Source organism: Amia ocellicauda, chromosome 3 (assembly GCF_036373705.1).
Source record: "Amia ocellicauda isolate fAmiCal2 chromosome 3, fAmiCal2.hap1, whole genome shotgun sequence".
NCBI classification, from domain to species: Eukaryota; Metazoa; Chordata; class Actinopteri; order Amiiformes; family Amiidae; genus Amia; species Amia ocellicauda.
Genome location: NC_089852.1, coordinates 13624560 through 13651674, shown reverse-complemented (window position 1 = coordinate 13651674; position 27115 = coordinate 13624560). Strand labels below are relative to the sequence as shown.

At 42.9% G+C, this 27115-nt stretch overlaps 2 protein-coding genes across 7 annotated transcripts in view; one reads left to right on the top strand and one right to left on the bottom strand.

The window, feature by feature from the left end:
• The window catches only part of rnf123 (ring finger protein 123), a 121936-nt gene that overhangs the window by 62331 nt on the left and 32490 nt on the right, over nt 1-27115 (top strand). The window lies entirely within an intron of this gene.
• Nucleotides 18042-21221, bottom strand: amigo3 (adhesion molecule with Ig-like domain 3). The gene has a single exon (XM_066698269.1). It carries the CDS (start codon nt 20527-20529, stop codon nt 19036-19038), a length of 1494 nt encoding a protein of 497 aa, XP_066554366.1. The 5' UTR covers nt 20530-21221; the 3' UTR covers nt 18042-19035.

The window sequence follows — 27115 nt, the reverse complement described above, 5'->3', positions numbered from 1 at the left end:
GTGCTGGACTAATTAGATTGTGACACAGTGTAATATGCTTAGCGGGCTTTGTGGGGGAGTGAGGGTGGGAAGAGCCCCGCCCCCTCCCCCGACCCTCTTCATTAAAGGACACACCCTCTACCCCATAACTTATCTATTGGAGATTAGGTCACTGTCATCCCCAGATGCATACTTTCCACTGTCCTCGCCCTCGGCAGTAAGTGCAGGTCCAAGCCAACAGCAATACATGACACTTTCCACGTCCAACACCCCCCCTTTATTTGAGATGTTTCACTATCTTGTCAGTTTGTAAAACGTCCATCTGAAGTCAGGATCAACTATAAGCTCCCTGGCTAATATATCGGCCTGTTATATCTTCGTACATAAGCAAAAAAAAATATTGTTTGCCATTGGGACTGGGGATCCTGGGAGCAGTTAAAATGGTATAATTGTGAGTGAGCTTATCTGTTTAATTAAGGAACTGGCCCGTTCATTTCCTTTTTGTTTTCTCAGTGTTCTTTCTGTGCATTATTCACTAGTATGGTCTATGGATGTGACAATCACTCTTCTCATAAAAAAAATGCTTTGCATCAGGTCGAGAAACACATGGGTCAATGTGAAGAATTATTTTCCTTTCCTGTTGCCAGTTAAATATAGTTTCCTATATTTTTTTTCCACAGGGTGCTAGCTGATATAGACTCATGCAGCTCCTCTACTGCTTGACAGTTTTTGTCTGTTATAACTGTATGAATGCCACAGCCCAGTGAAGTTAAGGACAGCCCACACACAGACGGCTGTCCAAAAATCGGGCAGGGGCAGGGATTGATTAGTGTTTGTAAGAGACGGGAACTGTTGTTTATCTGTCTTCTGCTCTCGTTCTGGCCATCTTGTGGTCTGTCTGTACTGTCTGTCGCATTGTCCCTGTGAATGAGGTACTAACCACTCTTATCTTAGTAGACTCTTCCCACAAACATAATCGTTTGAAGCCTGTTGTCGCAGCAGTAGAGAAAATAATCTACTCCTTCAATGTAGGTAGGCTTGGTAGATGTCAAGGTTTATGTACACCTTTACAGCACACTTTTATCATTGCTCTTCTGATCCTTTACCCTCCAGAGGTGGCCTTTTCGTATTCATCGTTGCCTTTTAAGTTCTTGTTGAATGACTCTGCCTAATAGGCGTGTCCTGTTAATTCTGTCTGGGAGAGGTTCCAAATGGAAAAACCTGTCCTCCTGATGTGCAGCAGACTCCCAAAAGCCATTAACAACCTCTTATTGCAGCAATTAGTAATATATTTGGCTGGGTGAGGAATGCCATAAAAATCAAGGACTAATGCCTTCTGTGGGATACAGATCGTATGTATCTCGATCCCAAAACATTTCCATCAACCATGCCAAGGAATTGTGTGCAGTACTGCAATTCATCTGGCTAGTCTATAGGTTCTATTGCTTGCCATAGAATAAGACATAATTTATTTCAAGAACATGGAGCAGGTACAAGTTGCTCAAAGTAAATTCACAAAGGCACCATTCTAGAGTGTGGTGGGGAATCAGTGATAAAAATTGTTAAAGGAAAATAGACTGATCAAAAATTGATAAATCCACATAGATTTACTAATTTACCAAATAGTAACTGCCTCTCTTATTATGTATTGAATCTAACTATATGGTCTCCACACAAGGGATGGGGCGGGTGGGTGGCGGCATTCACTGGCCCCTCCTGATTGAGAATGCTGGGAGCTCCAGCTGCGGAAAGGGCAGCAGGGATTTAAATTAATATTTGATGACCGAGTGTTTGTGAAGTACGGGTGTGAGGATACAGTGGGCTTCCCTGTGGTCTGGGAGTCCCAGGAAGAGACTGGGAGTAGATGAACTCTCTTTAGTAGCAGTATAGTGTCTCCTGGGAGGCGAGGACCATCCCAGCAGATTTGACAGGACATGCATTTCTCATCAGAGCCACTGATAAGCAAGTCAGACAGTTTCTCTTTCTAATCATGTCAGTCTGAAATCCCAGAGCTGTAATTCACCTGTCCTCTGGATTGGCATGCACAGAGAAGCCATCACTCCAAAGCTTTTAGTCCTTCTGATTTTGAGGGACTTTACTCCACTCTGTATATACAAGCTGATAGCTGTTGTTCAACTATTAGAACTTCACTGAAGCATATGCAGAAAGTGGCAAAATTGGCATTCTCAACTTAAATTCTCAATTTAAAAAAGGTAAAAACAACTACACAAAAAAGGTGGAACTTACTTTAGAATAATAACACCAACAAGAATAATAGCTTTTTTAATTAAAAATAAGTTAAACATTTTTTTGTTGATGGTGCTGGTGTTGGCTTTTTATTGATTTATCAATTGTTTTTCTGTCTAGACCATTGTGGGTGGAGCTAATACACTGATCACCAATAGTATGATAAACCTGTACAGCTCACACGTGTCAGTGTCAATATAGATAGTACCCGGCCTTGTGCCCTGTGTCCACTGGTTTTGGCTCTGGCTTACTGCATCCCTGTACTAGATGAAGCGAGGATTGATAATAGCCAGTTGCACCTCTGTGCTCTGTCTGCCTGAAACGCTAAGATATGTGTTAAGAAAAATTCCTTTTACTTTCTTGATTATATTTTTTATATCCTGCCATATTGACAATCTATGCACACAAAGCACTTGCTTTATATGTTTGAGTATAAAATAGTGATGTTCAATGTCAGTCCTGTAACTTCTGCCTGTTCAGTGTGTGATTCTGAGCTTCTGGTGCTGGATAAAGTGTTTTCCCCCCCAAAGTCTGCAGTTATTTATTTTCTGGAGGCAGGCCACAACAGAGATGCAATAAATGCTACTCGCACTGCTGTAAAATACGACTGCAAGTCTTCTGCAGTGACATTTTGAACATTTTTTAAAACTCTGTTTCACAACCCCCATATAAATCACCTCTGCTAAAAACCTCTCGATTCAACACAGTTTCATAACCAAGCCAATCTTAACTGCATGTCTTAGAAAAATGGTAATTAAAGAAGCATAAATCCAGCATTTGTCTGAATCCGTGCTTCTTCCATCATGTAATCTGTTACACAGCTTCACAGCTCCAAAGGTTTTCTTGAATTGTATGAAAGCTAATTAAATATCCCCCCTGTTGTGTATTTCCATTTACAGTGAGGGAAAAAAGTATTTGATCCCCTGCTGATTTTGTATGTTTGCCCACTGACAAAGAAATGATCAGTCTATAATTTTAATGGTAGGTGTATTTTAACAGTGAGAGACAGAATAACAACAAAAAAATCCAGAAAAACGCATTTCAAAAAAGTTATAAATTGATTTGCATGTTAATGAGGGAAATAAGTATTTGACCCCTTCGACTTAGTACTTGGTGGCAAAACCCTTGTTGGCAATCACAGAGGTCAGACGTTTCTTGTAATTGGCCACCAGGTTTGCACACATCTCGGGAGGGATTTTGTCCCACTCCTTTTTGCAGATCCTCTCCAAGTCATTAAGGTTTCGAGGCTGACGTTTGGCAACTCGAACCTTCAGCTCCCTCCACAGATTTTCTATGGGATTAAGGTCTGGAGACTGGCTAGGCCACTCCAGGACCATAATGTGCTTCTTCTTGAGCCACTCCTTTGTTGCCTTGGCTGTGTATTTTGGGTCATTGTCATGCTGGAATACCCATCCATGACCCAATTTCAGTGTCCTGGCTGAGGGAAGGAGGTTCTCAATCAAGATTTGACGGTACATGGCCCCGTCCATCGTCCCTTTGATGCGGTGCAGTTGTCCTGTCCCCTTAGCAGAAAAACACCCCCAAAGCATAATGTTTCCACCTCCACGGTGGGGATGGTGTTCTTGGGGTCATTCCTCCTCCTCCAAACACGGCGAGTTGAGTTGATGCCGAAGAGCTCGATTTTGGTCTAATCTGACCACAACACTTTCACCCAGTTCTCCTCTGAATCATTCAGATGTTCATTGGCAATCTTCAGACGGGCCTGTACATGTGCTTTCTTGAGCAGGGGGACCTTGCGGGCGCTGCAGGATTTCAGTCCTTCACGGCGTAGTGTGTTACCAATTGTTTTCTTGGTGACTATGGTCCCAGCTGCCTTGAGATCATTAACAAGATCCTCCCGTGTAGTTCTGGGCTGATTCCTCACCGTTCTCATGATCATTGAAACTCCACGAGGTGAGATCTTGCATGGAGCCCCAGACCGAGGGAGACTGACAGTTATTTTGTGTTTCTTCCATTTGCGAATAATCGCACCAACTGTTGTCACCTTCTCACCAAGCTGCTTGGCGATGGTCTTGTAGCCCATTCCAGCCTTGTGTAGGTCTACAATCTTGTCCCTGACATCCTTGGATAGCTCTTTGGTCTTGGCCATGGTGGAGCATTTTGGAATCTGATTGATTGATTGCTTCTGTGGACAGGTGTCTTTTATACAGGTAACGAGCTGAGATTAGGAGCACTCCCTTTAAGAGAGTGCTCCTAATCTCAGCTCGTTACCTGTATAAAAGACACCTGGGAGCCAGAAATCTTGCTGATTGATAGGGGATCAAATACTTATTTCCCTCATTAACATGCAAGTCAATGTATAACTTTTTTGAAATGCGTTTTTCTGGATTTTTTTGTTGTTATTCTGTCTCTCACTCTTAAAATACACCTACCATTAAAATTATAGACTGATCATTTCTTTGTCAGTGGACAAATGTACAAAATCAGCAGGGGATCAAATACTTTTTTCCCTCACTGTAATTGATGGTCTCTGTTATACACTCTTGGTGTTGTTTGGCCTACATTATTTTTTAGCAGAACAATGGGGTGGGAGGGGGTGATTCCCTATCAATTTACCAAGAAAAGGCAGATATCCAAATGCCTAGTTTTCCATGTAACTCTGGAAACAAAATGATGGGCTTTTCACAAGAGCACACTAGCTAATGCTTTGTTGTCTGATTCAGGACAGTACTTAGAACTACAGTACGCTGAGGGGAAAGAAAAAGGTAAAGATCCCTACACTGTCTCCAGATACACTTGGGAAGGAAGAACTCTGCTCAAGGACCCAGAATGCTTGAAATGTTTGTTGACATTAACAAATGCACCAGATTAAATCCAGCAGCAATTTTTCTGCACAGAAGGGTTTTATTTTAATAATTCGCCATGGTCACCTACTGAATTTTGTCAGAAATGTATGGAAATTGCACCTGGCAGAGGTGATGGAAACCTTCAAACCATTCCATTTCGTGGGTTGTACTGCATTTAGCTCCTTATTAATGCAGGGGAATTAATTACCATACAGACAAGCAATAACAAACGGGTCATACCAAAAACGTGCAGTGGACCACATAGGGAGACTGCTGTGGCTGTGGAACTAAAGCAACACACACCACAGCTTTGTCTGTACATTACAGTTTCTGTGTTGTCGGCAGAAAAGGCAGCTTTGGATCCTGACAGTATATGTCAGTCTGTTTATTCTTTGCAGTTTCTTCATGTCATGTGAACTTCTATTCCTGGGGAGGGGGAGTAACAAAGTAACTGCACTGGCTGTACTATACAGCTCCATTGGTGAGCATTATTGTCTCCATTTAATAGTAGTTCTGTTCCCATACTGAAAGTCTTTCACATCTTCAAAGCTTTCTCAGTCGATGGCATGTTTGTCCGCGTGGCTGAGAAGCTAATTTCATGCTTTATTTACGTTGCTAATGAAATAATGTGATTGGAGGCCTGCATAGTCCGTGGAGGTCCCGGTCTGTGGAATATTCCCAACACTGGCTGTGTTTGGCTGATCTGCAGAACTGGCAGAAACCCCCCCTCTGCCTGAACTCTCTCTAATGTACTGATTAAATTACAGCTTCGGCTGTGAAATAATGCATTAAAACAGGCCTTCCTTCTCACTGTCAGACAGTAATTGCTGCTGATTATCTCAAATAATTCCTGTTGTAGGTCAGCGTTCTAGATATTTAGATCTTCCTTGCTAGTCTGACAGCACTTTAAGCCCATGTCCAGCTTCTCTCCACAGTGCGCTTTTGCTCTGGTTGTATTTTGGGAGCGGAGTCCATTCCCCCATTCCCCTTTCTGGGTCTAAAGGGGATGTGAGGCAAATGCTCACAACGAGGAGGGAGTCCCATAGAACTGCAAGCAAATTCAGGCTTTAAGAGCTGCAGGCTGTTGTGTATATGTCCCTGTCCAGGTGCCAGATAAGCTGGCATGGACAGATGTGATCTATATACAGAAATCTGGGATCACCTTGTCAGCTCCAGGCTGTGTTTAGTGGGATGCATGGAGAAGTGGAGGATCAAATGGGGAGCAAATCAGTAGAGAGGATATGTAGCACTAATGGGATGCGTCTCTAACCTGTTCTTAGTTTGGGCGTTCAAGAGAGAACCCCCCCTCCCCCGGAATGTGTGTCGGGACAGAGAGTTTTTTATTTTATTTGAATTGGGGGCGCCTAAATGATATCTTGATCCAAGCTCGTTTTACATCTAATTGTTATTAATGCTAAAAGGAGCTTAGCGTAGGAGGGGAAAAACACTTTGGCATCGGTCTTCAAACCTGAAGAAAGAAAAAATCTGTTATCTGCTCTCAGGAAGTGAACAGGTGTAGATCCCCCCCCCCATTTACTTTAATCTGCTGATCCGCACTCTTTCCCCTAATGCAGGATATGAGTCCCAGCGTGTTCTCTGTCCAGATCTCCATCTCTTCATCATTTCCTCAGTACTGCAAACTTTCTTTATTTAGGTTTGTTTCACTGTTCAGTCCTGAAACACTTGGGGATTTCATGTTAACTATGAAAAGAAATGTCTAATATGACTTATTAGTTTACGTATTTGCAGACTGTGATGTACCAGCTAGATCCTTCTGTGTAAATTTCCAAACCCCGCTGTACAGTAGACTCAAATAAGAGCAAGACATGGCCGTGCCATGCAAGTGTGGGGAGGCGTTACGTCAGATCTGTGGCTGCTTTCCCTTGTCTCATAACAAGGGATTTCTTCTGACCAGCTTGAAAATTTGATATGTATGTATCCATTAATTTGTTTGTTGCTTTTATTATTTGGGACCAAATTGAGCAATTTATCATTTATTGCCTAGCACTGCTCCAACTGAGCCTCACTGACTGACAATAAAAACAAAAACAAATGTGGAAGGCATAAATAGCTGAGCTGGCTGGCCAAAAACTGTTGTACAAGTGCGGATTTTGGAAGTAGATTCCCACCCCCAACACACACACACACCTTCTGAGTGTACATGTTCAGTTCAATTAGGCAGGTTCACTTAATGTTGTGAGAGAACGCTCGGCACAGGCGGTGTATGATGACAGCCAGAGCCTCTGGGCCGCATTCATGAAACATTGAACAACACTCTGGATGTACCGCGCTCCTTTGATAAAGGCAAAACCAAGCACTGCGGGACCAAAATCAAAAAGGATTTGTAAGGCTTCTTTATAGGCATGGACTTTAGCATCCTGGATTTTTTATGTGACGGTTTATAGCCTCTCATTAGCCAAAATCAGGTGTGAACGTAGTGTACAATGTGCAATTCAAATGCTTAAGAGGTGTGACTCCCAAAATAGTGTTCTTGGTATCACCTTACAGATGTTTGGATTTACAGATGAAGAAGGCCCCACCGATGCCCATTCCACACACACTCCTTCTTAAAGTACTTGATTTTAAACTGAAACTGATGGCAAAATGTATTCCTAATCAGGGCCGCTGATCTTCTCAATAATCCTTACTAAGTGAAGGAATGAGAACCGTTGATTAAAGTAAAGTAAAGATTTAAAGTAGGAACAGCCTAGATGTTGTAGCTATGTGATGCTGTGCACTCGCTTAAGGTGCACCAACAGGAAACAAGTGTATACTGTGATTCTGAGATCAATGTGGGAGAGATCATCAACTGCAGGGCAGCACTGTGCATATTCCCCCTTTTCCCTCTCCCACTCCCTCGGCTCTCCTCTCCTCCCATGCTCATCTCTTCACATTCAAATCTGACAGGCCTCATTGTCACGCCGCAGCTAAAGCAGCCATGCCTACACACACAAGTCTGACAATGGGTTACTAGTGTTGACAGGAGGCAAAAAAATCTCTCCATTCAATTCAAATTCACATTGGCACAAGAAACTCTTTATTGGCATGACAAGGCCTACAAGCTTTCTCTCTTTCTCTCATCCCACTCGAGCTGTTTGTTGTTTTCTGATTTCACACAATAATTGCAGCCCTTCGTCTTCCCTCACTCTCAACGTTGTCTACAAATATAGTGGCTGCAAGGAGATTCAAAGTGAGGAACTTACTTCAGCCAGAAGGTTTTCCTAGTCGAAAGACATCAAAACAACAGTCTTTCTTGGTATTTTGCTGTGTATTTTTCTTTCCCCTTGAAAGATGCTGGGGACACCTCCAGTTCACAGCTGCATGTTTGCATTGAGAATGCACAGTTAATGATACAAACATAATTAAACCTCAAAGAGGTTGAAGGCTGCTTTTATTGCCTTCCTTTTATGCTAAGTTGAACATTACTGTGCTCAGTGTTTATACTGAAATGTGAAGGAATACATTGACTCATATGGTCTCTGTATAAACATTCCAATTTCTCGGCACGAAATAAACATAACACTGTATTCTGAACCTGTCTTACTCCTGATTTAAGACTTTAAATGGTTCTAATACAGTATGTGTTAAGAATTCAAAATTGTAGAATTGTAATGACCAGAGGGGATAACCAGTGGATGGGGGTGTAGTGTAGGAGTTGTCTTTTACACCAAGAGTTGTGGGTGTTTGGAACAAATTAGCAAGCCATGGTACGGATCTTAATTAAGTTCAAGTCTTTCTATACCAAATAGATTTTGGGATCAGTAAGCACCTGACAGTGAGAAAGTGTGATTTAGCCACAGCTCCCTGATGTTTTCATTTTTTAAGATTTATTTGCAACGTTCATGTTCCTCAGCTTTATTGAGTGCATATTGTGAGGATCATGTGTTTCAGTGAGTGTAGAGAATGCATTACCCAGCCAGATGATTGTGTCCTCTCCGCATGGTGTCTAGGATCAATAAATATACCTACCACCGGACAGGCATGCTTGGGTGGAAAGTGGTTGTTTACCTTTTAACCCCTGAAGCAGTGTTATACATGATGAGAGCGTCACGTTCAGGCAGGTACACCGTGGGCCTACTTATCCTTTTTTTCATCCAGGAAATCGAAAGTTTTCGCTACCCTTTCCTCAGGTAGAATAACACAGTCGGAGCCCTAATGCAAATGGTCCATCAGGCCATAGCAGTGCATTTTCACCGCCAATGACCTTGTGCCAAAGGTACTCTGCTGCGTAATTTTATTTTTAAAACAATGTTCCTCCCTAGCTGCTGTTATTTTTATTTATACTGTGCCAGTCATTCATCTTTAATGAGGTAGCATTTTAGCTTTTTAGCAAGAGAAGGCCCATTTTTGGTGGGAGAATCTGCACCAGTATTGCCCTCCGCTTTGCACCACTGAAGTCTGGTTTTTTTTTGTTTTTTTTCTTACCTGTTTTTTAATAAGGAAAGGTTTTTTTTCTGCATGCTTAGTTCCATTGCTTTACCCACTAAAAAAAGCATTTGTGAAAAGATTGTTTCGGTGGGGAATTAATGGAAGGACTCGAGCGCACAATGCCTTAAAAGGTCAAAGCACTGCCAGTTACACAGATAGACAAATTACACCTCTCTCTAATCCCACAGTCTGTGCAGACAATCAGGCAGGACAGCCACTAGGGAACAGGTAGGCAAACACCCGACCTTCCAATCCATTGCAAATGCAGCTCTCTGGTACAACTTGAATAGCCAAGAAAGACTTCAAACAGACTGCATCAGCCTCCCCTGCCCAAATACAAGCTGACATATGGAAACTCATGTTTAAAAACCATCAGGATTTGATCGATGAAAAAATATTTCATATAATTTACTTTTAACTTTTAAAGCATCAATTGGTGATATGAAAGCTGTATTTTTCAGAACCCAGTGAGTTTAAATCATTGATTTCCTGAAGATGTGTAACAATTTCACTTACACTATTGCCACAGGTCATTTTTACAAATGAGATCATTAAGTACCGTAACACCCTGCAGCCTTCACACAACCATTCCAGACTTAATTGAACAAATTACTTGCTACGTTGATCCAATACTCACACTCCAAGTCTTTATAAATGCATTATTAAGGCATGACCAATAAAATCTGTTGGATTGTACCACTTCAGGACCAGGGCAGGAGACTCCTGAACTAAGTAGAATAAGAAGAGGCAATATCTTAGGACACTGTTGCCTGTTAATCAAGTAAGAATTGACGTAATAGGAAAAATAAAATCACATCAATTTCCTATTGCAGGAGGTACTTTAGTCTTACCTATTGATATTTTACCTATATTTCCAGAAGTCATTGTGATGAGAGGAGTAATTTTCTGCATTTAAAATTAAGTGGATGCTGGTCTGTTTCCCTCTCCCCGCAAGACTGATTTCTCCCCCAGTTTATTGCAGATGAGATTTGCTGTATGTTAAACGTGGTCACCTCAACCATGTGCTCTGCTATGCTTTGGTCTGTATTTTTTACATATACTCTTCTGTTAAATGTATCTTGTCTGCTAAGATTTAAATTGCCATGTTAACAAACCATTCCCTACCCATGCCCTGAAACCAGTTTGTGAAACATAGTTTGCTAGAGCCTTTGCAACTCAGGTCAACTGTTTTTTTCAGAATGGAAGATAAATGGAGACAGCAATGGAGAATCTCTGGGAAGACACACAACTCAATCTGTAGCAGGACAAAGCAAAGAGGAGCAAAATGTAGTTAAAGAAACCTACATTAAACTCAAATACTCACTTGTTAGTACTTAAAAAAATGTATCCGAATGCAAGCACAGTAAAATAATTATTATTATGACTGTTATGTCAAACAGCTGAAGAAACACATGGTGATGAGCACAGTTTAGTGTATTTCTTTTAGGAGATATGGGACTTTCTCTGAATGAATCAATCTACCTGATATTTTATCTGGTAGTCTGTAATTTTTATTTATTTTCCATTTTGTAAAATAGTTAATACATTGACAAACACATGAGTTACACTGTGGTTTAGTCTGAGTTTGTGCTGTACACACTGCTCGGCTCCATTCTCGTGATACTGGTATTGCGGTGTTGTGTAAATCGATAGAGTTCAGCCTGTCTCCGGGAATTATACTTCTGTAAGTTAATAATGTGTTGCTGGGCCGTGGCATGCGCGTTAGTGAAGAAAGACGTCTGCCCTGGCAGTGGCTGCACTTGAATACACAATATGCTGTGCATCTAGCTGCCTTAATATTGGTCTGTGACCATCCTTTAGCAGATCCTTTGTGTGTGTGTATATATATATATATTTTTTTTTTTTTCACTGCAGCTTCTTTCAAGTCCTTTCACAAATTGTCACTGAGTTTCTTATTCTAAACAATAACCCTGTGACACATGGGTACAGAAATGAAAAGAAAATGTATATGACATTATCATGGCCATCAAAACTAACACCATTATAGATGTATTCAAATGCTTCAATGATAAATGTTTTAAGTGAAGACAGATGACAAACCCTCAGACTGTAGATGTTCAGTCAGTCCAGTCATTCCAAACATGCCGTTCTGTACCTCGAGGATGAAGATAGGTCTCCTCTCTCCTCTGCCTTATCAATGCGCTCATCAAAGCTGTCTGTGTGCCTTCAGGAGATGGATTGGATGGGGAAGCGGTAGAGGCAGACAGTGCTGTTACATTGGGCTCAGCAGGCTCCTAACTCTTATAAACAATACCTTCTCCAGGTCCCTCCAATGTGTTTATTGATGCATGATGCGCCCCAGGCCCCTATTATTCTGCCCACAGACTGTGCTTTGCATTGAGCCTCCTGTATCTTACTGTGGACTCACAGGGCTGTGAAATACACAAGGGGCAGTGGCACAGGAAAAACACTTGGTGCGAGAAACCTTTGCTTTATGTTTCTTTTGGGCGGGAGGGTTTGAGGATAGGAGGGTTTGAGGTATTTGGTTGCCACTTTCAACTCCGTAATTATGCAAAGAGCCTGATTTAAAGTTTCTATGGGAAACCACTTTTGATGTGATATCTATCATTTATTTTTATTTTTTAAAATATATTCTTTGAATAGTATTTATGTTATAATTTTTTTTTCAGGAAATGTAATTCATATTTCAACAAATATGTATCTGATTGATTTTGCATCGACTGCATTTTGAACTGATCCCGCTACACAGAGGGGTCAACAAATAAAGGACAGAGTAGTTCTCAACACCTCCTTTCAATATACTTACATATACTATAGCTCTTCGCCAGAAACTCAGATTTTTGTGCCAGCCATGTAATTCAGTGAGACTTTTGGGGGATGTTCTTGGAAATCCATAAAAAATGGTTTGATCTTACATCAAATGATTAAAGCTACCAAACATAATTAATGTATTTCAAAAAAGTTAAAAGCTGGTTGAACACAGCAAGTTTTCTGAATAAATGTGGGAGAAGAGATTTATTTTATCCTCGCTGGTTTGAAAACACCTTGTACTTTTTATAGAATAGAAAAACACACAGAAAAGGAAAAAGAAAACATGAAAAGAATCATAGGGAGGTTGGGAGATGTATAGCTTTGCAGGACAATGAAGCAGGCCCTCTGTAATTGGTGATTATAACCGGTGGCACTTCTATTACTTGTGGTTGATTGAGCCTAGAAGAGATGGTACTGTTGGATGCCCTTCTGTGAAGACAGCTCATGGCTGCTCTTCACCCAGGGATGGTGTGACAGCCCACTCTGTTGTGTGGAGAGCGAGGACACAAGCCCCTGTATGTGTTGCCTTATTGCCCCCCTGGGGTTGATCCTCCAAGCTCCAGTGGGGCTGCTAGCACTGCGTAGCTGTGCTCAACAATTGTGTAACTGGGAGCTGTGCTGAAGTTGAAGCATAGTGGGCACCCTGCACTCCAGATGGAGTGCTCTTTATTTTGGTATTCATGTATTATTGAATTTCTTAGCAGATGCCCTTATCCAGGGTGAGTTGTTACAGTATACCAGATTATTTTTACATAAAATTACCCATTTTATACAGTTTGGTTTTTACTGGAGCAATCTAGGTAAACTACCTTGCTCAAGGGTGCAACAACAGTGTCCCCCACCTGGGACTGAACCCACGTGGGAGACACTGCTGTTATATCCTTGAGCAAGTTATTTATTTATTTGTCAGTCCTTGGTTTATAACAAAGGGTCAGAATCCCGTATGGCAGAATGATGGGTGACAGAGTAAAAACCCTGTTCAGCACTTCTGTCAGAAACGCAGTGTAGCTGATAAATTCAAACGAGACAAGTACAGGAGAGCAAGGAAAAGCTGAAAGGACATTATTTATTTCTCCCTCCCTCCTTTTTTCAGTTTTTCATTTCTGTAAATTAACAACCTATCTTTTCAGTTGTTTTTTAATTTTGCAATTTGTTCAGATCATTCTGTGCTGAATGAATTAATTCTCATGATGGCAAACCAGTCAAAAATATACAATTCATGCTAATGTATACTCCTGCGAAAACATACAATTATCATTTGTCTCTGGAACATTTAAAGATAAGATCCGAAAACGTGAAAAGGGCAAAGGAGCTCATTGAAATATTTAAATAAATGATACAAATGTCCTGTATTAATTGAGTCTTCCTTGCACTATATTTTGAACAGTAAACATTGTGTACAGTGAAGATTCACTTATTTCTTGTTAGAACTCCCCCCACCCTCATCAAACACCATTTCTCAGGAAGCCTGGTTTTTAGCCATGTACATGTGTATTCTTCCTGACTGTATATTAATCTGTTTAACAAAGGTGGAATCTCAATAATAGAACCACCTTCCTCCTGCATAACCAAGCATCAGCTGTGGCTCTCGTGTCCCTTTAAAAAAAAATATATATACATATATATAGTTTTTTTTATATATATATTATATATACACTCACCTAAAGGATTATTAGGAACACCATACTAATACTGTGTTTGACCCCCTTTCCCCTTCAGAACTGCCTTAATTCTACGTGGCATTGATTCAACAAGGTGCTGAAAGCATTCTTTAGAAATGTTGGCCCATATTGATAGGATAGCATCTTGCAGTTGATGGAGATTTGTGGGATGCACATCCAGGGCACGAAGCTCCCGTTCCACCACATCCCAAAGATGCTCTATTGGGTTGAGATCTGGTGACTGTGGGGGCCAGTTTAGTACAGTGAACTCATTGTCATGTTCAAGAAACCAATTTGAAATGATTCGACCTTTGTGACATGGTGCATTATCCTGCTGGAAGTAGCCATCAGAGGATGGGTACATGGTGGTCATAAAGGGATGGACATGGTCAGAAACAATGCTCAGGTAGGCCGTGGCATTTAAATGATGCCCAATTGGCACTAAGGGGCCTAAAGTGTGCCAAGAAAACGTCCCCCACACCATTACACCACCACCACCAGCCTGCACAGGCATGATGGATCCATGTTCTCATTCTGTTTACGCCAAATTCTGACTCTACCATCTGAATGTCTCAACAGAAATCGAGACTCATCAGAGCAGGCAACATTTTTCCAGTCTTCAACTGTCCAATTTTGGTGAGCTTGTGCAAATTGTAGCCTCTTTTTCCTATTTGTAGTGGAGATGAGTGGTACCCGGTGGGGTCTTCTGCTGTTGTAGCCCATCCGCCTCAAGGTTGTACGTGTTGTGGCTTCACAAATGCTTTGCTGCATACCTCGGTTGTAACGAGTGGTTATTTCAGTCAAAGTTGCTCTTCTATCAGCTTGAATCAGTCGGCCCATTCTCCTCTGACCTCTAGCATCAACAAGGCATTTTCACCCACAGGACTGCCACATACTGGATGTTTTTCCCTTTTCACACCATTCTTTGTAAACCCTAGAAATGGTTGTGCGTGAAAATCCCAGTTACTGAGCAGATTGTGAAATACTCAGACCGGCCCGTCTGGCACCAACAACCATGCCACGCTCAAAATTGCTTAAATCACCTTTCTTTCCCATTCAGACATTCAGTTTGGAGTTCAGGAGATTGTCTTGACCAGGACCACACCCCTAAATGCATTGAAGCAACTGCCATGTGATTGGTTGGTTAGATAATTGCATTAATGAGAAATTGAACAGGTGTTCCTAATAATACTTTAGGTGAGTGTATATATGTTTCTACAGCAAAAGATTCAATAAGCATTGGTAAAATGAATTCCTGATAAAACCATCTACATGCCAGTCACAGCCTATTAGCTACTTTCCAGTTGGGTCCCCTCCAGCAGAGAGCTGAAAATGAAAAGATCTCATTTAAGCCCAGTGAAAATAATAAGAAAAGGAGCGGAGTCCACAGTCAGGGAGTACAGGGGGGCTACAGTGGGTATATATCTCTATCAGGGGTAGACTGTGGCGGAGTCTGGAACGCGCTCTGAACAGCCTGAGATGGGGAGTGCGTCACTCCCAAGATTAGAATTCAGGAAAGTGATGTGTTGCGTTTAGCGGTTGTTGTTGCAGATTTTCAGAGAGAGAACCGACTTGTAAGTGTGGGATTACAAGTCTGTTCGAAAGACCGGTACCTCTCAACTTTTGTCCCCCACCTTCCCCATTTCACATCCTTCCTTCTGTATTCTGCAAGAATGGGAGAGATAACTGTGGTGAAGCTTGTTAAAGTGCAGACTTTGCTAGGCCACAGGAGGAAGGGTTTCTGATCTTGGGATGAATGAGTCCATAAATTGCTTTCAGTTTCCATCCTCAGAATACAATTAAGAGGCTCTTCAGTGGCTTTCTACTAGGTAGTGTATGTTCTCCACAGCACGGCAAGAACCCCCCCCCCCAGCCGCCATCAGTCACAGCCCACTCCTCAGCTCTGTGTGTGGGCCGCTCTTGAGACATGCGCCCGCCTGCTGGCTCCACACCTTCCCCTGCCGGAGCGCACTTCCTCCCGCAAGTCGGTGCCGTCACATTATCTCCCCATCACGGTGCTGTCTCCATTTAATAAGTGCTTCATTAGGATTTACTTTTTTCAGTTGGAGGATGGTGGGAAGCTTTCCTCATAATCCATATTAAAAAAACATTGAAGGTAGAGGTGGTTAAATGGGCTTTCAGCTGGTGTGTATGTGTCAGTGCAAAGACAGAGATTCACAGGCAACTATAGCAGCAGATTCGGGTGATATTTTTAATAACTGCAGCTTTCCCAGTACAAAGCATCTGAGATCTGTGCCTAAGCCAAACAGCCGAGAGCTCTGAAAAGTAACAAATTCTGAAAACTATCAGATCAGCATTTGTTTTTTCTTTAATGTAGCTCATCACTAGATTTCAGTGTGATTTTTTTAATTTGTATTTTCTTATCAGTTGTTTATCGCAGATTGGTTATTCAGCCCCTCTTGCCCTTATAGCCCACCCTGATGTGGAAGCATTGCAGATGCACAAGGAATGGTATACCTGTCACTTGCACTCACAGTCTATAGGCAGCCCAGCCTGGCTAGGAACCAGCAATGTCCAGGTCCAAGGGCTTATGCTGCTCTCTGGGTCACGATGCTTAAGAAGTAAAAATTTTGAGTTCTCTGGATCATGCTAATATAGAGGAAAGATATTGTATTGTGGCTTTTGATACACATTTTTTTTTCTTTATTTTCATGTAATATCCAGAAACCATACTTACAAACCTCACAGAGCATTCAAGAAAATGAGCCAAGATGGGAAGTGACGGTGTCATATTGTAATTTGAGTACAGATGTACTGATTCTGTGACTCAAGCCAGAAGGAGATCAGTTTGAATAGGTGTTTAGCTTTAAAAATAACGTGCGATTAAGTGGGTCTTCAAATGTTCACACACACTCTGGGTCTGGTTTAATCCTTGCTCTACCTCTAACACATTGCATATTAAGATCACATTATGCAGCTACAAGTGAGAGTGATTCTGTGATGGTGTACTGGATAGCAGGCTGAGTTGGCTGCTTTGCAGTGCGAAATTCAGCAAAAGACTAACTGCTTTTTTCACAGATTGAAAGGAATTTATAGCTCTGTGAAGCAGGTTTGAGTTCTCAAAAAAGGTGCTTGTCAGCTGCGTAGCAGCCCATCTTGTGCAGACTGCTTGTACTTTATACTCAACTCACCCTTCATTTGCTTTAATTATTCTCCTTTTCCACTAAATACTTTATTGAATTCCTAGGTGCTTTGCCATTTGATTAAAATTTTTGTCAGCAATAGCACAAGCTTCTTGTGTTCAATAAACACGCAGTCAGAAGACAAAACACACACAGACACGCACACCCCTGTTATAATGCACTCAAATGAAGGAAGGAAAGCTCAGGCATGTGTCGAAGTCATGCAGCCTCACTCAGTACTTTGCATATAACAGTGTTGATTTTAAGGTAGACCAAGCCTCTGATAATAACTATTAATAGTTCTTGGGGTTTTTTGCACAACATCAGACATCAAATGTATAATATTCATGATGAAGATGATGATAATAATAATCAGCATCATCTGATTAGAATACTTTTTTTGAGGCAGTAATCACATCCTAATGCCTGAAAGGTTTTAAACTAAATTCAGACTCCTCAGGTTAGGTAATAACCTTTATTTAAAATCATAATTATCGAAGAGTCTGGCAGACTGAATAGATTAATTTATAAAGTACATTTTTGTAGTCAGCTTTAAAATGGTAAAGAGCTTCATATTGTTTTACAACAAATTACAGATAATTGCAGAATCAGGGCGCTTTACAGTAAACGTAGGTACATCGTGCACTATAGATTTGTCACAGTTACATGCATTGCTTTCCTGCTGCCCGTGATCTATGAGTGTGATTAGGAGCGAAACTTTGTTAGTAAGGAGGTGCTAACTTCTAAAGTGCCCCTATACATGAATAGGAAGATATAGCTTTAAAAATAGCCCCAGAGCCTCCAGCACACATACAAAAGCTTACACCTCACACTGCTGTTTCCACCCTCGTTGACAAATGTCATCGTTAATCTCGCAGCTGATTCTGACAGTGTTAACATGCGTCTCACACACGCTCTGCATGCTTGCCCTGACACGGACACATGCTATCTCTCCCGAACAATAACAACACAGACATTTACCGTAGGGGTCAAAGCAGAATGATTTATTAAGAGATTAAGAAGAAGAAGAAAGACAGGATTCCAGCATAGAAAGCCTTTTGGTTTCTGTCGACTCCCAACAGTCTTTCTGTCTGGTGGCAGGGGAATCAGGCTGGGGTATTGATGGGGCAGCAAATAAGAAATCTATCTGGCTCTCACTTTGCAATGTGTTCTGTTGTTGGATCCTTTTTACTCCATCTTCATTGCCTTTAAAAGTTAAAGAACTGCAGAGCGTCGATCTGGCCAAATGACTTAGCCAGTCATTCTTCTTGTAGTTGCCGGTGTACTTGTAGTCTATCTATAGTTACAGGTACATTGAGGCTTCCATCTTCGGTCCATAGATCCGGCCAATTGGGGGTTTGATATTAGTCTTCGTTATTGTCCATCTATTGTGCCCCTCACATGCAGTCATAAACAGCATAACAAGCATAACAGGGCAAAGGGGGGTTTCAATTACAGGCATTAAAATTCAAGTCGGCTTATAAGAAGCTGGTTTTCATAGGCAATGCTTGCAGAAGTAGTTGATACAATCATCTAACTGAAGGGGTTTGGCTAGAGGTACGTAATCTACAGTAGTAGTCTGTTTTAACCACCTGAGATGTTGCTGGCTCAGTCAGAATAATACGTGTGTGGTAGGCAGTCCATAGATCCCTGTGGCTGATCATGAAAAGGGGTTTGTTCTTGTAGCAAGGTATTTGGAGCTATGGTTTGCTAAAGGCTTAAGCAGTGCTAAAGGAGGATAGCTCTACCCTGTTTTAAAAGCTAGTCTTGATCAGGACCCCACAGCCAGTTTCAGATCCAGGGAATACAGAAGTCTCCAGCCTAGGTTAATAGCCAGCTGAGCTGTTGGTGAACTGTGTTCCTTTCTCAAATAACAAGATACTCAAGAAGAAAATATTAGATTCCTTCAAGGGCAACACCTCTATAACTTGCCCTTGGGGGTGGGGCCTGGAGGGGGCGCACAGTCCCTGTCTATGTCTAGGGCACAATGGGGGTGTCGGAGAAGACAGAGGTGATGGAGTCAGTTTCACCCCGTAGCTGCTGCATCTTGGAGTGCTCAGGCCCCAGCGCTACCCTCAGCCGTCCGTTTTGCGCCTCCTTTATGGGCTCCAAGAAGACCACGTGCTTGTTGTTGCTGGCTTTACGTCCGGGGCCCTCAGTGGTGGCAGGTGGGGTGGCAGTGAGAATGGAGGACTGGGCACTGCACTCGTTGGCCGGGCTGGGGGCTGCAGGCAGCTGCTTGCGACAGGGACAGCGGCAGGGGGTCAAGTAGAGGTACATGAGCACCAGCACCAGGCTGACCACGCAGCCCAGCAGGGTCGTGAGGCCAGTGTTGAAGGACTCAGCCTCCGAACGCCGCAGTTGAACTGTCACGTTCACTTCCCAGGTCTCATTGCGCAGCAGCCTCCGGTCCTGTGCCATGCACAGATACACCCCCGAGTCCTCCACCTGGGCCTCCCGGATTTCCAAGCTCCCATTGGGGAACATGCGCAGGGTGCTGTTGTTGCCTGGTGGGATGATGTATTCCTGACGGGGGGAGATCCACCAGTAGTTAATCGGCCGCCCTTGCAGGGAGGTGTGGCAGTTCATGAGCACTGCATCCCCAGCAAAGGCCTGCAGGCTTTCTTCAGGCTCCGCCAGCAGCCCCTGCGCTCTGATGGTGCAGTTCTCAAAGAAGCGTGTGTGACGGAAAAAGCGCACAGACGCCCGGCGCTCCCCATACACCAGGCAGGTGTGCTCCTCCCGGAAGTCAGTGATGGAGCTGAAGTTCCTCCTCTCCCAGTGCCGGAACATGCTGTACATGCCGCACTCACAGATGAGAGTGTTGTTGTGCAGGAAGAGGCCTTTCTGCACTGACATGGGTAGGGCGGCGATGTCTTCCAGGGGCAGCTTTAGCATGCGGTTGGAGGACAGGTCCAGGGTGGAGAGGAAAGGGTGACTGTGCTCCTGGATGGAGAAGAAGGGAAAGTCAGTGAGGCGGTTCAGGCTCAGGTAGGCCTTTCTCAGGTTGGTGAGGCCGGACAGAGACTTGCTTTCCATGCGGGTGATGCGGTTGTTGAACAGCAGCAGCTCCTCCAGACCCAACAGCTCCTGGAAGTAGTGCTGCTCCACAACATGCATCTCATTGGATGACAGATCCAGGTGGCGCAGCCCGCTGGCGTTGCGGAAGGCTCCCTGTGAGATCCGCGACACCCTGTTGTGGGCCAGCCGCAGAGTGTGCAGCCGGGGCAGCCCTGAAAAGCTCCCTTCCTCCAGTTGGACAATCCGGTTGTAGCTAAGGTCCAGAGTGGCAGCTGACTGGGGTATGTCAGGGGGCACCTGCTCAAGTTTCCCAAACACGCAGCTCAGGATGTCCGTGGCACAGAGACAGGAAGAGGGGCAACTGTCCGCTGAGACGCCCTCCCTGGTAAGCTGCAGCAGGAGCGAGCTCAGCAGGAGGGAGCCAGCCAGACCCCGGGTACCACGGATCATTGCTACTTCAGGTTGCACTCCCAGGCATGGAGAGAGCAGACTTAGAGCAGTCTGCCACCACAGCTGCTGGGGTAACTTTGACTTTTGGTGGCTGTCCAGATGTGATTATATAATGCACAGAGCTGCAGTTTACAGCATAGGTTGCTACAATGTTTAGTTTTTAGTTTTGGGAAACAGAAACAAAAGAGCACTTCAGCATTGCACAATGTCCCAGAAGAAATAATTAAAAATGGCACATCCTGGGCACCACCAGCTACACAAGAGTGCCTTTGCACTGCCAGCGGGAGTGTGTTGGATGTCATCCAGATTCCACAAAAATCACTCGAGCTGCTGCTTCTGTGTGGAACCAAACTTATGCATATGTTCCCAACCTTCACAAATATCCATGACAAACTTTAAATCCAGGCTGAATCGTCAACAGTCCGTCTCTGATGCTCTTGTCCTGCCCCCTCACACACACACACACACACACACAAACACTTCCTTAAAAAATGAAAGCTTTTAGTTTTCAATTGTTTGGAGCTGCCCAGTGCAACACAGCAATCTCCAAGGTCCCACTTCAGAGATCCAAAAGGAACCGGGTATTCAATTTGGGGTTAAGCCAGCTGAAACCGCTTCTTTATCTCCGTGCTTAACAGAGAAGCCACCTTTGTCTTCGAGTCTTTGAGTCTCGTCCCCCCCCACCCCCCCAACACTGCAGTGACTTACGGTTTTAATGTCCCAATCTCTGTTAAAAGGGAAGCAGAGCCAGCTGCTTTGGACTCCTTCAGTATTACTACATGGAGCAAAGAAGTCGTTGCTCTCCCCAGTCCTGGATGATACACACTCACTCACAGGCAGTGTGAGCCTGGTCGATATGGGAGATCCTGTTTTTGGCTGCGGGACAAGTGTTTATTAAAGCGCAGAGTGAGCTTGGGCTGGCTGCTTCAGAGAGGGTAAGAGAAGAGGCAGAGACCTCGTTCAAAAGCGCCCTTGCCATTATGCTCCCCGCTGCTCCCTCATTCCACTTCCAGGTGCTGTATCCTCAGATGGCTGGCTGACTCCAAGCAGAAGTCCCACACAGAACTCCGTTTACTCCATCCTGCTCCGAGTGAATACAATCCCTGTTCTTCCAAGGACCGGGAACAGATGAGTTACGACTACTAACTGATGGTCTTGCAACTCCCAATTCCTTATTCGAGCTCATCTGTTGTTCTCGTTCTCTCTCTCTCTCTCTCTCTCAGTAGCTGGGCTGCTCTCTCTCACTCTGCTAGTGTTTTGCTCTCTCTCTCTCTCTCTCTCTCTGTCTCTCTGTCTCTCAGCTCTTATTTACAGGCAGGCTTGCGGGGTGAGAGGAGGAGCATAGGTATTGGGGGGGTGGGGGTGGGGTGCGGTGATTGGCCAGAAGGAGATAATGAAAGGGAGGACTTGAGCTGAGGCTCTTTTGGTGTTTTTTTTTTTCATTTTCTGTCATTATTATATTATTTATTTGCCTCCTTGTTTGTTTCTGCTCGGCAGTGTTCTGTGAATGGGCTGCGGTGACCTGCTGGCTCCACTAGTGGGTGGAATGAACCTTTAATTATCAGCACTCTCTCCCAGGGATTGGAGAGAAGCAGAGTGGTTTTGTTTCCTTCAGTCTCTCTCTCTGCCTCTCAGCCTGTGCTTCCCTCATGCCTTGTTGTCTAATGCTAATACCGGGGAGTCTCTTTGTCTCCCCCGTGCAGACTGCCTGGAAGAAAATGAGCATGTAATAGGGGAAAAGATATAAGAAAAAGTCGGGGATGGGGGGGTGAGACATTGCTTGCAGTGTCTCTCTGTTCAAAAACTTTGTGGAAAAAGACTGGGGTAACCTAGGGATGCAAATGGTAGCTGCAGTGTTTTCCCGTCCCATCAATTTTCTTATTCGGCATCCACTAGAGAAGCAAGTGAAAAGAGTGTTAAAGAGGAACACCAGACAAATATCAATACCTGGTTTTGTATTTTGTCCCTGATAGGACATCTCTAGGGCTTTGAGAGTTTTAAATATTTATTTCTGGTAACATAAAGGAAGATATCATTTTTACAGATCATAATATTTAAGTCTATGTGAAACATTTATGAAATGGCTGAATGTGGACTGCCTTTTGATTTTTGTGTTTGGAGAATGGAAGACCGAAACCAAAACATCTGTAATCTGTCAGTGAGCAAAAGTTCAAAGTTCCTGAGGATGAATATCAAAATAAAATTCAGTTGGAAAGGTTGGAGATTCTCGCTGACCATGATACAATTCTTAGAGACCAGAACATTCTGGTTTCTTTGTACAGACATTGCAACTGAGTTTTTTTGTAGGCAAGGAGATATATTACGAAGACAAGCATTGATTATCAGGCAGTTTCCCCTGTGCAGGTGGATAAGCATTTTCATGTTGCTGGGAGGATGCAGGGTGCATGCGCTGCCTGGAAGCTGAGTTGGCCTCTCGGTTACAGAGCGCTGTCAGAGTGGATCAAACACCCACAGTTAGCACTGCCTTTGTACGCAGCCAGGAGCCAGCGCCAGGTCATCAACAACCACACACACTCGATCGGGAAGGACAGGGCCTGTCCCCCTCAGCCGGGGTTGATATCTATTTAGATGGAAGGGAGCTGTGTGGGAGCAGCTGTGCGATAAAGTCCACAAGACGTAGTCCGATGGGGCTACCTGTGGGGCTAGGAACCAAAGCAGACACAGCCAGAGAAGGGGGTGGGGAGATATGTCCTCTGAGCTCAAAACATCTCACTTCGTTTTTGAAAGCTGATGCCTGAGGAGGGGGATCCAGAGTGTTTGAAAGAGAAGCTATTTCTCGCCACTGTGTAGTGGAATTTATTAGAGTCCTTTGTTTTAACATCAAGTGCAGCTATGTGATAAATGCCCTCCAGCCGTCAGGGGAATCCAGATCTAACATGGAGTCACAATAATGTCACAATCCCAGAGTTCTCTTGTATCCCAGTCACTTGGTGTATTTAATGTTCTTGTGGGCTGTGTGGTGTGGCCCTCAGAAGGATGCCCGTGACAGTCATTCAAATCCAGACATTGACTGTTGGTTTGAAAAGGGCTCTCTTGACCTTAAAATGTATGTCTCGTAAAAATGTTGCCCGTCTCGTATTATAAAAATTGCCTCCAAGCTCAATGCTTCAGCAATTTTTATTTTATTTTATAAATGTGTGTTTTTTTTTTTATATATATGTTTTTTTTTTTAATATATATATATTTTTTTTCAGATATTTTTGCCTTCTGTGTGACCTTGCTCGTGTTAATGGTAGTTATTTTCAGTGCTTCCTCTCACCAGCGGCAATCTCAGAACATACAGATCTCCCCCCAGCCGTTTATTCACTATTGGAGTCTATTGGAAAATAATAAGTAACTCTGAAACTCTTCACCTGCATGTTTTTTTTTTTTAAGGATTTCTGTCCACTTTTTCAGTGTGGGGTTTTGGGAGAGAGAGAGCGAGTGTGAGCGTGAGAGAATAAATGAGTGCATTTTGAATTTCTTATTGAAAACCGCAAGCTCTGTAACCAGTAGAACATTTACCAAAATCATCTTTGCGATTGAGATCCAGCACGGTGCAGTTTACTTTAACACTTAGAATGGCCATTGTGGTCACTGCCTTCTTGGAATAGGAAACTCTGCTAATTTAGTTTCTCTGCAGAACAGCTGCGATAATACAGACTTACGTTTGTCTATAAATCTATCTATTTAGTGAAAGATAACCCACATCCAAGTGTTTAAAAGTGCCATGCACTTAATTGATATTTCCCAGTCTTCTAATTACTGCATGTGTGGCATAATGAAAAACACCAATATCTTTACACAGGTCACCTGTCCCTTATGCTGCCACTTTTCCAAGATATTGAATTACATCTGTTTGATTACATACGCACAACTAATCACAAGGGAAGAAGCAGTGGGGTGTTCAATAAATTTGTGCACTACTGAATAGTGTACCCACTGCCAGAAAAGCAATTTAAAAGATATCATTTATAATCCTAATGTAAATCATAAAAACTTTGAAGCGGGACTGCAAAGGGTAACAGATCCTCTGTAAATATGGTTCAAGGCATTTCTATTAAATCAGAGCAAAACTAATTACTGCCGAGTCAGTGTTCAGGGGCGGGGAGTGTTGATAGCCTGCACTAGGGTCCCCTGAGGACCCCAGTTTGGGAACCCATTGGATTAGATTGTCCTTTTATCAGAGCATATTTTATGTTTTGTCAGTTAGTGTATTTCCAGCAATCAGAACGAAAACTGCAGTATAATGGTGGATGGAGACAGATATTTAACCAAGGGCCCCAAAGGGGACATTTTCAAAGATGAAAGTGAGATCATACTTGTGTTTTGTTCATACAAACAAGCCTCCGTGTATCTGTGGTCTGGGGAATGATTTTAGCTGCCCCCCCCCCCTCCTTTAAATCACTCGCTCTTGGTGGGAACCTCAAGAAGTTACCCCACCCCTCCTAGAAACACTGACCAACAAAGTCATTAAAGAGCTCTTGTGCGACTGTGGGATCTGGTGCTGCTGCCACTCTGATCGATTTGGGATTGGAGAGTAAGGTTACAGTAATAAACAGGATGAGGATGTGTACAGTATTGTGTGTGTGCGTGTGTGGTTTCTGTTTATCCATAAATTCTATTCAGTGTCAGATTAGGGTCTTGTAGAGGGAGATAATCGGCTTTCCCCCCAGTATGGCAGTTTACTCTGCTAAAGGTACCAGGTAGGATTTCACCCCTTTTAACATGGTATAGCTGTGATTTACCATATTATACCATATACCATAGTTTTACAATGGTTTCCTATCTGTTCAATATCCATTTACTGTGCTTTTCTGTACCATGAAAATATGCCTGATCTACAATTTGACCTTTGAAATGGTAATTTAAAATGCATCACTTTCTGCACCTTAAAGAAACAAACATGAAGTGAAGTCTTAAATAATCACATTCAGACCAGCTTTGCATTGTGCCCATTTCGACAATCATGCCGATAGCAAACAACAGCCAAGGAGAGACAAAGACATTCCTACAGTGACTCAGAGTACTGATTGTCACATTAGTGAGTCAAGTGTGTTAATTGCTGGGAATAAGCTCTGTTTTTTACACCACTTAACACCATTTAAGTTACTCTGCTCGTTTCTTTATAATGATGTTTGACTGTTTATGAAATAACATAAATTCCCATTAGGATGTTTGAAATGTCAGCTTTGATTCTTTCTTAAAATTAATATTTATTAGGAATACAGGAATGTTGGCTACATAGGATTTTTTTTGTTGGGGGTGGTGTCAATATGTCTAGACACTTTCCTCCAAAACAGCTGTACTTTCTCATGGATGGAGCAAAAATTCAATGCCATTGGAAAGCTTCTGCAGCATAACAGAGAAGTGCTTTCTGTATGTGACGTTATTTTTGTGATTGGGAAAATGAGAAGAAAAGCAAGTAAATCTGTTTTGTGTCATTCTAAGACAAGAGCACTGTTATGGAGGATTTCGCACACAAGAAAAAAAATAGTGTTCCAACTGGGTGGTTAAACAATTGTTTAACTTAGTCTCTGCAGTGGCTGAAACAATGCCATCTCTCCAAACCCAATTAAACGCTCTTAGGGCCGAGTACAAGACCGCCAATTGCCCTGTCCAGAAATAAAGAGAGCCACTTGTCCTCCCTGCGGTTTCGCCCGCACAATTGCAGAAAATTGCTCTGTTTTTGCACCCTGGCGAGTACTGAAGTACAGCAATTTGGGCAACTGATAACTACTGTGCAGTTAGAGTTCTCTAGAAATCTCCCGTGTGCCGCTTCCTTCCAGTGTATCACTTTAACCCCTGAATACAATCCCCATGTCCTTGCATTGGGCATTTCAGTCTCTTGTGTGCTTCACCAGCTCTCACTGTTCCCTGCCAACATCTGCAGACAGTTCTCCAATTACTGCCATGTGATCACATGGACAGAGGCTCGAGCGTTTCCTTTTCTCTGAGATAAGAAACTCTTTAAAATGAATGAATAAAGTGGAATTTGAGATCAATTCCTTGAAAATGTACCCAGATTGCTTAAAACGAGCCTGGTAAGATTGATTGGCAAGATTTATTTATTTATTTATTTTTGTAAATCCCATTTGAATTCCCAGAGGGGAGAGCTGAGAATTATTCAAGCAATAAACATGCACATTGCAATATGTTGCCGCACTAAATCAGGTAGGTGTACATAAACAAGAGCTGCAGAGGTGAGTCACATCTACTTCCCAAGCAGAAAGCTTCTGAGGGGCAGCAAGTGTGATGTAGCCTCAGTGTCTCTGAAAAGAGATCAAAGCTGAAAAAGATTGGAATACAAAGACCAGGATAAAACTAGAGCCAAGAAATAAAAACTGAGCATCAAAGAAGCCTAGCTGACAGGTATCCACAAACTATTGGCAAGCCATATAGACACCTGAACTATCTACATGGGTCAAGATCACAAATATTCAACTAGGTTTAACATGGCACCATCAGAGCTGGTTTGTCCCGTCCGATATTGAAATGTGAAAACATTTGTACCGACGGCTCTAGGTGATATCAATAATATCTGACTTAAAAAGCCGGCCTAAATTTGAGGCAGCCGGCCTAATAA